Raw genomic sequence first — 12,851 nt, forward strand, 5'->3', positions numbered from 1 at the left:
CTGGGTGACTTTGGGCCAATCACTAGGAGGCTGTGAGTTCTAGTCCCGCCTTAGGCAGGAAAACTGACTGGGTGACTTTGGGCCAATCACTAGGAGGCTGTGAGTTCTAGTCCTGACTTTGGCATCAAAACACAGCCGGGTGAGAAACCGTGTCACGTCTGTGGTTCATTTCTCTCTTTTTTTTCTTCCTCCATTCAGGCAAATACCACTGCCCGATTCTTTTCACAGTCTTCACCAACAACTCCCACATCGTGGCCATCAAGACCACCGGGAACGTGTTCGGTTCGGAGGTGAGCCTGTTCAGAACCCGCGTCACGGTTGACGACGCAGGTAGTCCTCGGCTTAGGGAGCAGAATTTCCGTGGCCAAGCCAGGCGGTTGCTAAGCGGGTTCCACTCCTTATTTCGGGTTTGAAAAGACGCCGGGGGGGGGGAAAAATCGCACGGTGATTCTCGACCCTCCACTGATTCCCCGTTCCTTCCGTTTTTTTCCCCCCCCAGGCAGTTGAGCAGCTGAATATAAAAACCAAGTCCTTCCAAGACCTCTTGAGCGATGAGCCCTTCTCCAGGCAGGATATCATTACGCTGCAGGTGAGGCTTATTAAAAGAATAAAATGAGTTTTGGTTTCGGCCTTCCCCTCTTTGCTGCCCTCCATTCCTTCAGAGTCTCCTTCTCACAATTTATGTGTGTGTGTATATATATATATGTATATGTGTTTTTCAAAATTTGGATTGCTAACAAAGAATTAAGGGAGAACTGGAATAGCCATTTCGAACTTTTTCGTTCTTTTCAACCAGACATACCCTTCTGAGATTCAAACCTGGGCTGTCTGCATGTTAGGCAGATGTATTAACCTCTAGGCCACAGGCTCTTTCTCACTTTGTCAGCTATGAGACAGGGGAGAAGAATTATCTTGAGTTTGGTGCACCCTGTCGGCCCAAATATGCCTGCATGCTTAACATATATGTGTGTATACACATAAACATAGATATACATACCCACACTATATACACACACATATATATTTGTTTATATATACATATGTATATATAAATATATATATTTATATATACATATCCCTCCCCCTTTCTCTCTTCCTCCCTCCCTCTCTCTCCCTCCCTCTCCCTCCCTCCCTCCCCGTCTCTTTCTTTTTCTTTCTCTCTGTCTCTTTCTGACTTTTTCTTTCTCTCCCCCTCCCTCTCTCCCTCTCTGTCTCTTTCTGTCTTTTACTTTCTCTCTCCCTCTCTGTCTCTTTGTTTTTTTTCTTCCTCTCCCTTTCTCTCCCCGTCTCTCTCTTTCTGTCTTTTTCTTTCTCTCTCCCTCTGTCTCTTTCTGTTTTTTTCTTTCTCTCCCCTGTCTCTTTCTGTCTTTCTTTCCCTGTCTCTCTGTCTTTTTCTTTCTCTCCCTCTCTGTCTCTCTCTTTCTGTCTTTTTCTTTCTCTCTTTCTTCCTCCCTCCCTCCCTCTCTTTCTCTCTCCCCCCCCCCACCTCCTCCCCTCTTGACTTACTAAACATCAGTTCGGTTTTACTGCCAGCCATAAAACTAAAGATTTATTTACCGGCCAGAGCAAACAATTTCAGGGCTCAGTGAAAGGCATATTATGTCACTTAATGAGAGATGGAGCAGCCGTCTCTCTCTCTCTCTCTCTCTCTCTCTCTCTCTTCTCTCGAGCGGAGTTTGGAATATTATTGGAGGCTTTCTTATCGGAACACACAATGCCACATTTATCTCCCGTTCTGCCACTTGCGCTCCCACTGACGTCTTCTTCTTCTTTCTTCCACCGTTCTCTGGGCTCACTTTGGATTCAGGCCGTCGGCCGTTCATCCCTGCCCACTCTGCCGGATTTTTATTTATGTATTCGGCAGTGGCGGGGAGAAAACTGCTCTGGAAGCCGTCCACGTTGAGTTTCCTCACCCTGATAGAGAAGCTGCCGGAACGGAACAAAGCTTTTTATCCCGATCTTCCCTAGTGGCTTCCCCCCCCCCTCAAAAAAAAAATAATACAAAAGGGGCTGGAGGCTCAGCCAAGCTCAGAATTGTTGCTCCAAAGCTGCTGATCTTCTCTGTGTTTTTTTTATTATTTATTTCATTTAGGATCCCACCAATTTGGACAAATTTAACGTCTCCAGCTTCTTTCACGTGAAGAACAATTTGAGAGTCACCGACCCGGGTAAGAGGGATGGCGGAGAACGGCAGGCAGTCCTCAACGTACGACCAGAACTTCTGCTGGCTAAGCAAGACATCTGTTAAGAAAGAGAGTTTTGCCCCATTTGGCCACAGTCGTTAAGTGGATCGCTGCTGATAACACGGTTGTTAAGTGAATCTGGTTCCCCCCTCGGGAGGTGGCAAAAGGGGGGGTCACGTGACCCCGGGGACACAGCGACCGTCGTAAATACGAGTCAATTGCCCAGCGTCCGAATTTTAATCACGGGGATAGTGTAAACGGTCGTAAATGTGAAAAACGGTCGTAACGGTCACCTTTTTTGTCAGGGGCATTGTAACTTCGATCAGCCACTAAGCAAATGATTGTAACTTGAGGACTACCTGGAGAAGGGGACTGTGAACCATGGAAAACCCAAGCTGAGATTTTGGATGAGCTCAAAATATAATGTTTTTAAAAAGGATGCTGCCGTTTTTAAGGTCCCACCCAGCCCCAAAGGTGTTTGGCTCGTGTCTTTCGGTTCTCTGCAGGCTTCTCAAGTTTAGTGATCTCAAGATGTACCAAGACTATAAACTGAGTTTCATTAAGAGGGCATCGGGGAGGCAGTGATAATTGTATTTCACCTGGAGAACCAAATTTGCTAAGCGGCTGAGGTTAAAATATAATTACAGTTCCTCAGCCACCGGTCAATAAAGAGCAACTGAACAAAGAAGCATTCTTTGACATATTACATTTACAACCGTCATTGGGTTGTTAAATAAGAATTCAGAACCACGTAACAAACTCAAGCCTCAATTTGGTCCATTTAGATCAGCATTTCTCTGGCTGAGAACTCTGGCCCTTGAAACCCACGCCTCTTAAAGCATGCTGGCTGGGGAATTCTGGGAGTTGAAATTTACCTATATAAAAACACGTCAGCTGGTAAATTCTGGAGGTCTAACCATCATAGAACATGGTGGCTAGGGAATTCTGGGAGTCAAAGTCCACCCATCTTAAAGCATGGTGGCTGGGGAATTCTGGGACTTGAAGTCCATCCATCATAGAACATGCTGGCTGGGGAATTCTGGGACTTGAAGTCCCCCATCTTAAAACATGCTGACTTGGGAATTCTGGGAGTTGAAATTTACCTATATAAAAGCACGCCAGCTGGTAAATCCTGGAGGTCTAACCATCTTAAAGCATGGTGGCTAGGGAATTCTGGGAGTTGAAGTCCCCCCATCATAGAACATGCTGACTGGGGAATTCTGGGAATTGAAGTCCACCCGTCTTAAAGCATGCCAGCTGAGGAATTCTGGGAGTTGAAGTCCCCCCATCTTAAAACATACTGACTTGGGAATTCTGGGAGTTGAAGTCCACCCCTCTTAAATCACGCTAGCTAGGGAATTCTGGGAATTGAAGTCCCTGCCTCTTCAAGCTGCCAGGAATGAGTGATACTGCTTTAGATGCTGATTAATTCTGTTGTCCTCCGGTATTTCGCTCTGCCGTCCTGTTACGTCTTCAGCAGAGCCCAGAAACGGGGCTGATCCTTCCCGGTGTAGACAAGGCCGCTCCTGATCGATTGCGATCTTTTGCAGATGACGAAAAGGCCAGATCAGACCCCTCCTATTATTTGAAAAATGCCAACGTGGAGACCAGAGAGACTCTGTCGGAGTTATACAAAGAATTCAAAGGGGACGATATCCTGGCGGCCACAATGAAAGAGCCGGAGAAGAAGAAAACAGACAGGCTGAATGCGGTGAGTTGATACGTCAAGGGCCGTTGTTTTTTTTTAAAAAAGCAACTGGAGAACGGAGTGTTATCTCGAACCCTGCTTTTCCAACTTGGCCACTGGAAGATGGGAGGACTTCAACTTGGAACGGTCACTAAATGAACGGCTGTAAGTCGAGGACTACCTGCATTGCAAATGTTCTCCCTCTGATCTCCTCACCTGTTGCTGTTTTAACAGGCTCACTATTCCACAGGGAGAGTCAGCGCCTCGTTCACATCCACAGCCATGGCGCCTGAGACGACGCACGAAGCAGGTAAAGGTTCCTTCCTTCCTTCCTTCCTTCCTTCCTTCCTTCCTTCCTTCCTTCCTTCCTTCCTTCCTTCCTTCCTTCCTTCCTTCCTCTGCATAAATTCCACTCCCTTCTAGCACTGATGATGCTACCTAGTTTGGCTAATGAAATGTCTGCAAGAAAATAGGCAAGCTAGCTCAGAGAACACCAAGGACCATACAGTCCTTCCTTCCTTCCTTCCTTCCCTCCCTCCCTCCCTCCCTCCTTCCCATAAACCCCACTCCCTTCTAGCCCTGACGACGTTACCTAGTTTGGCTAATGAAACGTCTGCAAGAAAACCACCCAGCTCAGAGAGCATCATGGACCCCTGAACAATACACATCAGTGCAACCATGTGCCCTTGGCCTCTCTCAACAGCTGCCATAGATGACGACGTGGTGCGCTACCAATACGTCAAGAAGAAGGGCTACGTCCGGTTACACACCAACCGGGGAGACCTCAACCTGGAGCTTCACTGCGACATGGTGAGGCCACAGTTGGCTTGTTGGTGGCCAAGTCTTCAGATGCAGACGGTCCTATAAATCCCGTGGGCCCCAAAGGTGGAGGTGGTGGGGATGATTAGCGAAAGGAGTCGTGGGAACTCTAGTCCCCCTTGTCTGGAAGGTGCCACCTCAGAACCTGCATTGTTTTCACGGGTAACTTTTCCCAGGTGGAGCTTGGTGTTCACACAGCTTCATGGTTGGGCTTCAGAAGTGTCAGACAGGGGCCCAGGTGTGAAAAAAATAGGGATTTAAAGTTGTTTTGGAAGAAAGGGACCTCCATCTCTTCGTGTTTGTTTAAAAAAAGAATTGAACAGCAGTTAAGGAACGACAAGTTGTCAAGTAACCTCAGTCTATTAACGTATAGAAAAAGGGATGTTTGCTAGTAAATAATAAGCAGACTAGAAATCCCTTCAATTTGCCGTTTGTCATGGACATTACTAAAGTTAGCTTCGATATCTAGGCAGTCCTCGACTTATGACCGCCACTGAGTCCAAAATTTCTGTCGCTAAGCGAGGCAGTTAAGTGAGCTTTGCCCCCATTTTACAGCCTTTCTTACCACAGTTGTTAAGGGGATCGCTGCGATTGTTGAGCTAGACTCCCTCTAGTAAAAAAAAAAAGTGGTGCTTTAAAGCCGCTGACGAACGAGTCTTAAGATCACCTTGAAAGAAAGATGCTCTTTGAGTACCTGGATGAATCTCGCCAGGGAGAAGGTGGGTGGGAAGAGGTTTGCCTCCAGGGTGTATTTTTAGATCCTCCGTGTGGAGGTGAGAAGCGGGGAATCTGCGCAGCGCTGGCCTCAGAGGTGAGGAACGGGCAATGGCGCGGACTTGTCACAACATGCCGTTGTGCAGGAGCCTTAAACAAAGAGAATAGAATAGAATATAGAAAATAGAATAAAGAATAGAAAATAGAAAATAAAAAATAGAAAATAGAATGAATGGAATAGAATGGAATGGAATAGAATAGAATAGAATAGAATAGAATAGAATAGAATAGAATAGAATAGAAAACAAAAAATAGAATAAAGAATAGAAAATAGAATAAGGAATGGAATGGAATGAAAACGGAAACCTGATATCAATCTAAGCAAGTTGTGCTTCCTTTTTCTGGCTATATAATAATAATAATATTAATATTAATAATAATAATAATATTAATAATAATAATAATAATAATAATAATAATAATAATAATAATAATAATAATAGTAAAAAATAAAGTTGGAAGGGATCTCGGAGGTCATCTAGTCCAACCCCCTGCTCAGGCAGGAAACCCTATACCATTTCGGACCAATGGCTGTCCAGTCTCTTCTTAAAAACTTCCAATGTTGGAGCATTCACCGCTTCTGGAGGCAGGTTGTTCCACTGGTTAATTGTTCTCACTGTCAGGAAGTTTCTCCTTAGTTCTAGGTTGCTTCTCTCCTTGATTAGTTTCCATCCGTTGCTTCTTGTCCTGCCTTCAGGCGCCTTGGAGAAGAGCTTGACTCCCTCTTCTTTGGGGCAGCCCCTGAGATATTGGAACACTGCTATCATGTCCCCCCTCGTCCTTCTCTTCGTTAAACTAGACATATACATTACAGATAACGGAACAAACTTTGTTGCATTACATTCTTGATTAAATTACCTTTCCATTGATATATACTTTTAGGGTACTACTCCCCCCCCCCAAAAAAAGTGGTGTTATTAGCCATCAGACCTCAAAAATACACTTTTCCCAAAAGGTTTCCACAATTGTGGCCACTACTGTATTCGTCTCCCTTCCCAACATCCCTTTTGCTTTGGCCAATAGCAAATGGTTGAGCCACAAACCAAATCAGATTTGGGTTGTTGTTGGGGTTTTTTTTTCCCCTCCTCGAGAACTTAAAGCAGAAATTCCAAAAAATCTGGAATTGTTCTTTTAAGTGGCAAAAGGGCAGGAAAAAATAGGAAGGAAGGAAGGAAGGAAGGAAGGGATCGGGTGCACTTTCCAAGGGAGCAAAGAAGCTTTTAAGCTGGTTTTTCTCGTCCTTCCTTTCAGGAACGTTGCTAAGGCAACTCCAGCTTGCTTGCCAGAATGCGATGCGCCTCGCATGATGCACAGGCAGTGGCCATGGGAACCAGCTCTCTCTGTGCGTGTGGAAAGAGAGAGAGAGAGCCTGTGTATAAATATAAATAAAATCACAAGGAAATAATTTGCAGCCCACAGAGTGTTTGTAAAAAAACATATCTCTTTCCACTGTGGGTTAAATTCATTATTGCTTTACTGAGCGCTGAAATGGGGCTGTTTGTGCTCTCCCTGAAGTAAAAAATTCATTTTTGCAGATTTAACAAGCATTCGTTTAGTGACCGTTGGACGTTAAGAGAAAAAAAGTGACTTGCCACCGTTTTTCACCTTTAACGACCGTTGCAGCATCTCTGTGTTCGCATGATCAAAGTTTGGCTGCTTGGCAACCGGTTTCATACTTATGACGGTCGCAGTGGTCCCGGGTGTGTGTTTGTGTGTGTGTGTGTGTCATCCGATCCCATTTTGCGACCTCCTGACAAGCAATGTCACTTCCGTTGCTAAGCGAGACGTTTGAGGTGGCTTTTGCCTCGTTTTACGACCATCGCTTGCCATTCTCATTTAAGCCAATCGCCGCAGTTTGTTAATAACACTGTCGTTAAGCGAAGCTGGCTTCCCCCATTGGTTCTGCTAGTCGGAAAGTCGCAAAAGGGGGGTCACGTGATCCCGAGACTGTCACACCAAACGAGTCGGTTGCCAAAAAGCGTCTGAATTTTGATCCTGGGGATTCTGCAACGGTCGTAAGTGTGAGAACTGGCCGTAAGTCACTTTTTCCAGGGCATTGCGACTTCGAACAGTCACTAAACGAACTGTAGTAAGTTGAGGACTACCTGCGATCTCAGCCATGGCTATTTTTAAATTTATTTATTATTTGTTAAATGTATTTGCTGCCTATCTCGCCATGCAGCTTCTCTAGGCAGCTTAAGACAATAAAAAGGAAGAAATGAACAGAAGGGTCAACAAAAGGAGGATAGAACCATAGAATAAGCAGTGAAAAAGAAAACGGCGAGAATCGATCCATTATGATAACAAAAGACAGACAGGTGGAAAGAACTTGTGGGCTTCAATTCCCAGAATTCCTGAGCCAGCATGGCTCAGCTTGGAACCTCTCCCTTTCCCCTCAGCATGGCTGGCTCAGGAATTCTGGGAGTTGAAGTCCACGAGTCATAAAAGAGCCAAGGTTGCCTACCTCTGGCCTAGGCCTAGGCCGCTTTATGACTCGTGGACTTCAACTCCCAGAATTCCTGAGCCAGCATGGCTCAGCTTGGAAACTTTTCCCTTTCCCCTCAGCGTGGCTGGCTCAGGAATTCTGGGAGTTGAAGTCCACCAGTCATAAAAGAGCCAAGGTTGCCTCAAACCCCTGCTGTAGTTCATCCCACGAAGGGCTTTCCTGTGTAAAAACCAACTGGATTTCATTACAAGTGTGTTTTTTTTCCCTGTCTCTCCCAGACCCCTAGAACCTGTGAAAACTTCATTCAACTCTGCAAGAGGAACTACTACGATGGGACCATATTTCACCGATCAATTCGCAATTTCGTGGTGAGTATCGAACTGGAAGGCCGAAGGCATAAATGTCTGCCCGGCCAACGAGAGAGAAAGAGAGTTGCTGGGTCTTAATTAATGGCTGTCCTGGTGCGGTTGCCGCCATCTCCTCTGGATCAACAACCAGTATTTGAGGGGCTGCCATAAAGAAGAGGAGGGGGTCACGTTACTAACCAAAGCACCAAAGGGCAGGACAAGAAACAACGGTTGGAAACTGGTCAAAGAGAGAAGCAACCTGGAATTAAGGAGAAAGTTCCTGTCAGTGAGGACCAATTAACCAGTGGAACAGCTTTGCCTCCAGAAATTGTGGGCGCTCCATCACTGGAGGTTTTTAAGAAGAGGCTAGACAGTCACTTGTCTGAGATGGTATTGGTCCTCCTGCTTGAGCAGGGGGCTGGACTAGAAGATCTCCAAGGTCCCTTCCAGCTCTATTCTAATTCTTATTCTATTCTATTCCATTTACTCTGTTCTATTCTGTTCTGTTCTATTCTCCTGCTTGAGCAGGGGGCTGGACTAGAAGACCTCCAGGGTCCCTTCCAGCTCTATTCTAATTCTTATTCTATTCTATTCCATTTACTCTGTTCTATTCTGTTCTGTTCTATTCTATTCTCCTGCTTGAGCAGGAGGCTGGACTAGAAGATCTCCAAGGTCCCTTCCAGCTCTATTCTATTCTATTCTATTCTATTCTATACTATACTATACTATACTATACTATACTATACTATACTATACTATACTATACTATACTATACTATACTATACTATACTATACTATACTATACTATACTATACTATACTATACTATACTATACTATACTATACTATACTATACTATACTATACTTACTCTATTCTATTATTCTGTTCTTATTTTATTTTATTCTATTCTATTCTGCTTTATTCTTATTCTGTTCTTCTACTTTATTCTTATTCTATTCTTATTCTGTTCTATTTTATTCTTATTTTATTCTTATTCTATTCTAAATTTCTATTTCTATTATTTCTATTATTTCTATTTCTATTCAACTGTAGTGGACATAACCTAAACCCCGACCTGAGCAGAACAGAGAGTTGCTCCGTGTCCTTACCACCCTCGTTGCATCAGTCACGCCATCATCGGTTCAACCTCAGAAGTTGCCTTTTCAGTTAGTCCTTGACTTTACGACCACAGCTGAACCCAACATTTCCTCTCTCTTGGACTCTGACCCACAGTTTACCCTGTGAGGGAAGTCTGTACCTGGAGAACTTGTGGGTTTTGCAATTATTTCCCCTTTGCCAAGCTTTTTCTCTCCCCCCTTCCCTGTTCAGCTGCTGAAAACCTCTTTATTGTAATTTGGTTGATCGATTACGGCAGGGCCCCAGTTAAAGGAGAAGGAAATAAAAAATAATGTTTTTCTTTTCTCCAATGGGTTGATAAAAAATAACATCTTGAAGGATCTCAACGATAAATCCATGGCTGTCCAGCTTCCCCCCCCTCCACCTCTCCACCTTACACTGTCTTTATCTTTTGATTGTCTAGATTCAAGGTGGAGACCCTACCGGGATTGGAACAGGTAAAGAATCCCAGGTTTTCTTTCTTTCCTGATTCATTTTAGTTCTTTGTAGACCCTGCAGGAGGAGGAGAACCTCGCTAGTCTGTGGTAGCCAAAAATAGGAGGAGTCTGCTGGCATACTTAAATTAATCAACTAAGTTATTCCTACCTTAATAGAAAAATAATTAAATAAAGATGGGAAAGTTTAAGATCCTCTGTTCTGAATCCATTGACATATCTTGGATGGGAAGTTGAGGAAACATTCAGGATTCTGGGAAGGGAGGGTGTTGAGACAGTTTGGTTTAGTGGTTAAGGCACTGGACTAGACTAGAAACAAGGAGACACTGAGTTCTAGTCCTACCTTAGCCAGCTGGGAGACTTTGAGCCAATCACCAGGACACTATAAGTTCTAGTCCCACCTTAGCCATGAAAACCAGCTGGGTGATCCTGGGCCAATCACCAGGAGGCAGTGAGTTCTAGTCCTGCCTTAGCCATGAAAGCCAGCTGAGTGGTCTTGGGCCAATCACCAGGAGGCAGTGAGTTCTAGTCCCGCCTTAGCCATGAAAGCCAGCTGAGTGGTCTTGGGCCAATCACCAGAAGGCGGCGAGTTCTAGTTCTGCCTTAGCCATGAAAGCCAGCTGAGTGGTCTTGGGCCAATCACCAGGAGGCAGTGAGTTCTAGTCCCGCCTTAGCCACGAAAGCCAGCTGAGTGGTCTTGGGCCAATCTCCAGGAGGCGGTGAGTTCTAGTCCCGCCTTAGCCATAACCCACCTTGTCATAACCAAATCCAGAAATGAAATAAACCCTGAGAGGCCGATCCCATACCAGGTTCTGGATGCAACCGTGAACCGAAACTTTGAAGGAGCAGATGGGCAGAGAGAAAGTGAGCGCGCACGGGCCGTATTTAGATCGATCCGTGTGACTGTGAGGGGTCCGGAGGCGTGGGGTGTTGGTGTGTGTCTGTTTTCCCTGTAGGAATAGTTCTCCTAGCGCAGAGTGAACATCCGGGACACTTCACGTTCTTTCCAATCTTTGCTGCTTCCAAGGGCAGGCGGTAAATGTGGACCCACTGATAAAGGGGACTGATTTTTTGCTCTGTCTTTTTTTTTTTTTTTAAATTGAATTGGCAGAGATTTCTGGCACTTGGCCACCTGCCAGTAGTCACAACAAAGCTGTTCCTTTGTCTTGGCTGTATAAATTGTACAGCTGTAAATTTGGGACTTGATAAGAGATGGATTTGTGGCCTCCTTGGTGCTCTCTGAGGTTGGTTGTGTTCATGTAGGTGTTTCATCACCCAACTAGGTAAGATCATCACTGCTAGAAGGGGAGGAGGAGGATTGTGTGGTCCTTAGTGCTCTCTGAGGTTGATTGTTTTCTTGCAGATATCTCCCTACCCAACTAGGCAACGTCATCAGTACTAGAAAGATGTGGGTTTTGTGGAATGGAGGAGGAGGAGGAGGAGGAGGAGGAGGAGGAGGAGGAGGAGGAAAAGGATTGTGTGGTCCTTAGTGCTCTCTGATCTTGGTAGTTTTCCTGCAGATATTTCCCTACCCAACTAGGCAACGCCATCAGTACTAGAAAGATGTGGGTTTTGTGGAGAGGAGGAGGAGGAGGAGGAGGAGGAGGAAAAGGATTGTGTGGTCCTTAGTGCTCTCAGATCTTGCTCTCTGATCTTTCCTGCAGATATCTCCCTACCCAACTAGGCAACGTCATCAGTACTAGAAAAATGTGGGTTTTGTGGAATGGAGGAGATGGAGGAGGAGGAGGAGGAGGAGGAAGAGCATTGTAAATAGCTGGACCTCAGTTACAGACAGACCAAAGAGCTTCCCTTCTCCACCATCCAGACAAGATGCTTTTGAGAAGCTGGACATAGGACACCACAGTGGAATTTAAGAGTTGCTTTGAGGCAGCACGTTGGCTTTTACTTCCTGCCAGAAATCCTTTCCCTTCCCTCCTGCCTTCTTTCCCTGGTCCTCCTCCTGTCCCGTGGAAGCAGGGCCGGCTTTCCGACACGTCCGTTGTTTTCGTTTCAGGCGGAGAGTCGTGCTGGGGGAAGCCGTTCAAAGACGAACTGAGGCCCAACTTGTCCCACACCGGGCGAGGCGTCCTCAGCATGGCCAACACGGGGCCCAACACGAACAAGTCTCAGTTGTAAGTGGTGACTTGGCTCTTCCCGTGTCCTCGCGGGCTCCCGTCCGGAAACCTCTGGAAGGAGCGAGGACTCTTCTCCAGGTGGAAGCTAACCTTGGAAGGTGGTCTCCTCATTATCTTCCATCTGCTTGAAGTTTGCACCTTCGACTTTGTCATAAAAAATGCCTATCTTGGGGCATCTTTGAGAACTACCTGGAAGATTTAAAAAAAAACAAAAAAAAAACAACAACCATACTAATGAATCCTTTGAAGAGCATATTTGTAGCTCGGCGTTGAATTGGGGTATCCTTGGTGCTCTCTGAGCTTGGTTGTTTTCTTGCAGACGTTTCATGACCCAACTAGGTAACATCATCAGTGTTAGAAGGGAGGAGGAGGAGGAGGAGGTGGTGGTGGTGGTGGTGGTGGTGGTGGTGGAGGAGGAGCAGCAGCACTGGGGGGCCCTTGGTGCTCTCAGAGTTTGATTGTTTTCTTGCAGACGTTTCATGACCCAAACTAGGTAACATCATTAGTGCTAGAAGGGGGTAGGGTTTATGGAGAAGAAGGAAGGAAGGGAGGGAAGGAAGGAAGGAGTATGGGGTCCTTGGTGCTCTCTGAGCTTGGTGGTTTTCTTGCAGACGTTTCATGACCCAACTAGGTAACATCATCAGTGTTAGAAGGGAGTGGGGTTTGTGGAGAGGAAGGGAGGGAGGGAGGGAAGGAAGGAAGGACTGTGGGATCCTTGATGCTCTCAGAGTTTGGTTCTTTTCTTGCAGACGTTTCATGACCCAACTAGGTAACATCATCAGTGTTAGAAGGGAGGAGGAGGAGGATGTGGAGGATGACGATTGTGAGATCCTTGGTGCACTCTTAGCTTGGTTGTTTTCTTGCAGACGTTTCACGACCCAATTAGG

The 12,851-nt window shown here is 45.7% G+C and overlaps 1 protein-coding gene across 1 annotated transcript in view; it reads left to right on the forward strand.

Annotated features, from left to right (window-relative positions):
* PPIL2 (peptidylprolyl isomerase like 2) overlaps nucleotides 1-12,851 on the forward strand; it is a 32,581-nt gene that overhangs the window by 13,635 nt on the left and 6,095 nt on the right. The window contains exons 7-15 of the mRNA XM_015822565.1: nucleotides 199-290; nucleotides 500-589; nucleotides 2,093-2,168; nucleotides 3,734-3,894; nucleotides 4,105-4,180; nucleotides 4,574-4,680; nucleotides 8,188-8,277; nucleotides 9,799-9,832; nucleotides 11,844-11,961. Of these exons, the coding sequence (XP_015678051.1) occupies nucleotides 199-290; nucleotides 500-589; nucleotides 2,093-2,168; nucleotides 3,734-3,894; nucleotides 4,105-4,180; nucleotides 4,574-4,680; nucleotides 8,188-8,277; nucleotides 9,799-9,832; nucleotides 11,844-11,961 (844 nt within the window). The remainder of the gene's footprint in view (nucleotides 1-198; nucleotides 291-499; nucleotides 590-2,092; nucleotides 2,169-3,733; nucleotides 3,895-4,104; nucleotides 4,181-4,573; nucleotides 4,681-8,187; nucleotides 8,278-9,798; nucleotides 9,833-11,843; nucleotides 11,962-12,851) is intronic.

This window comes from Protobothrops mucrosquamatus, unplaced genomic scaffold (assembly GCF_001527695.2).
Source record: "Protobothrops mucrosquamatus isolate PMUCROS unplaced genomic scaffold, P.Mucros_1.0 scaffold1607, whole genome shotgun sequence".
NCBI classification, from domain to species: Eukaryota; Metazoa; Chordata; class Lepidosauria; order Squamata; family Viperidae; genus Protobothrops; species Protobothrops mucrosquamatus.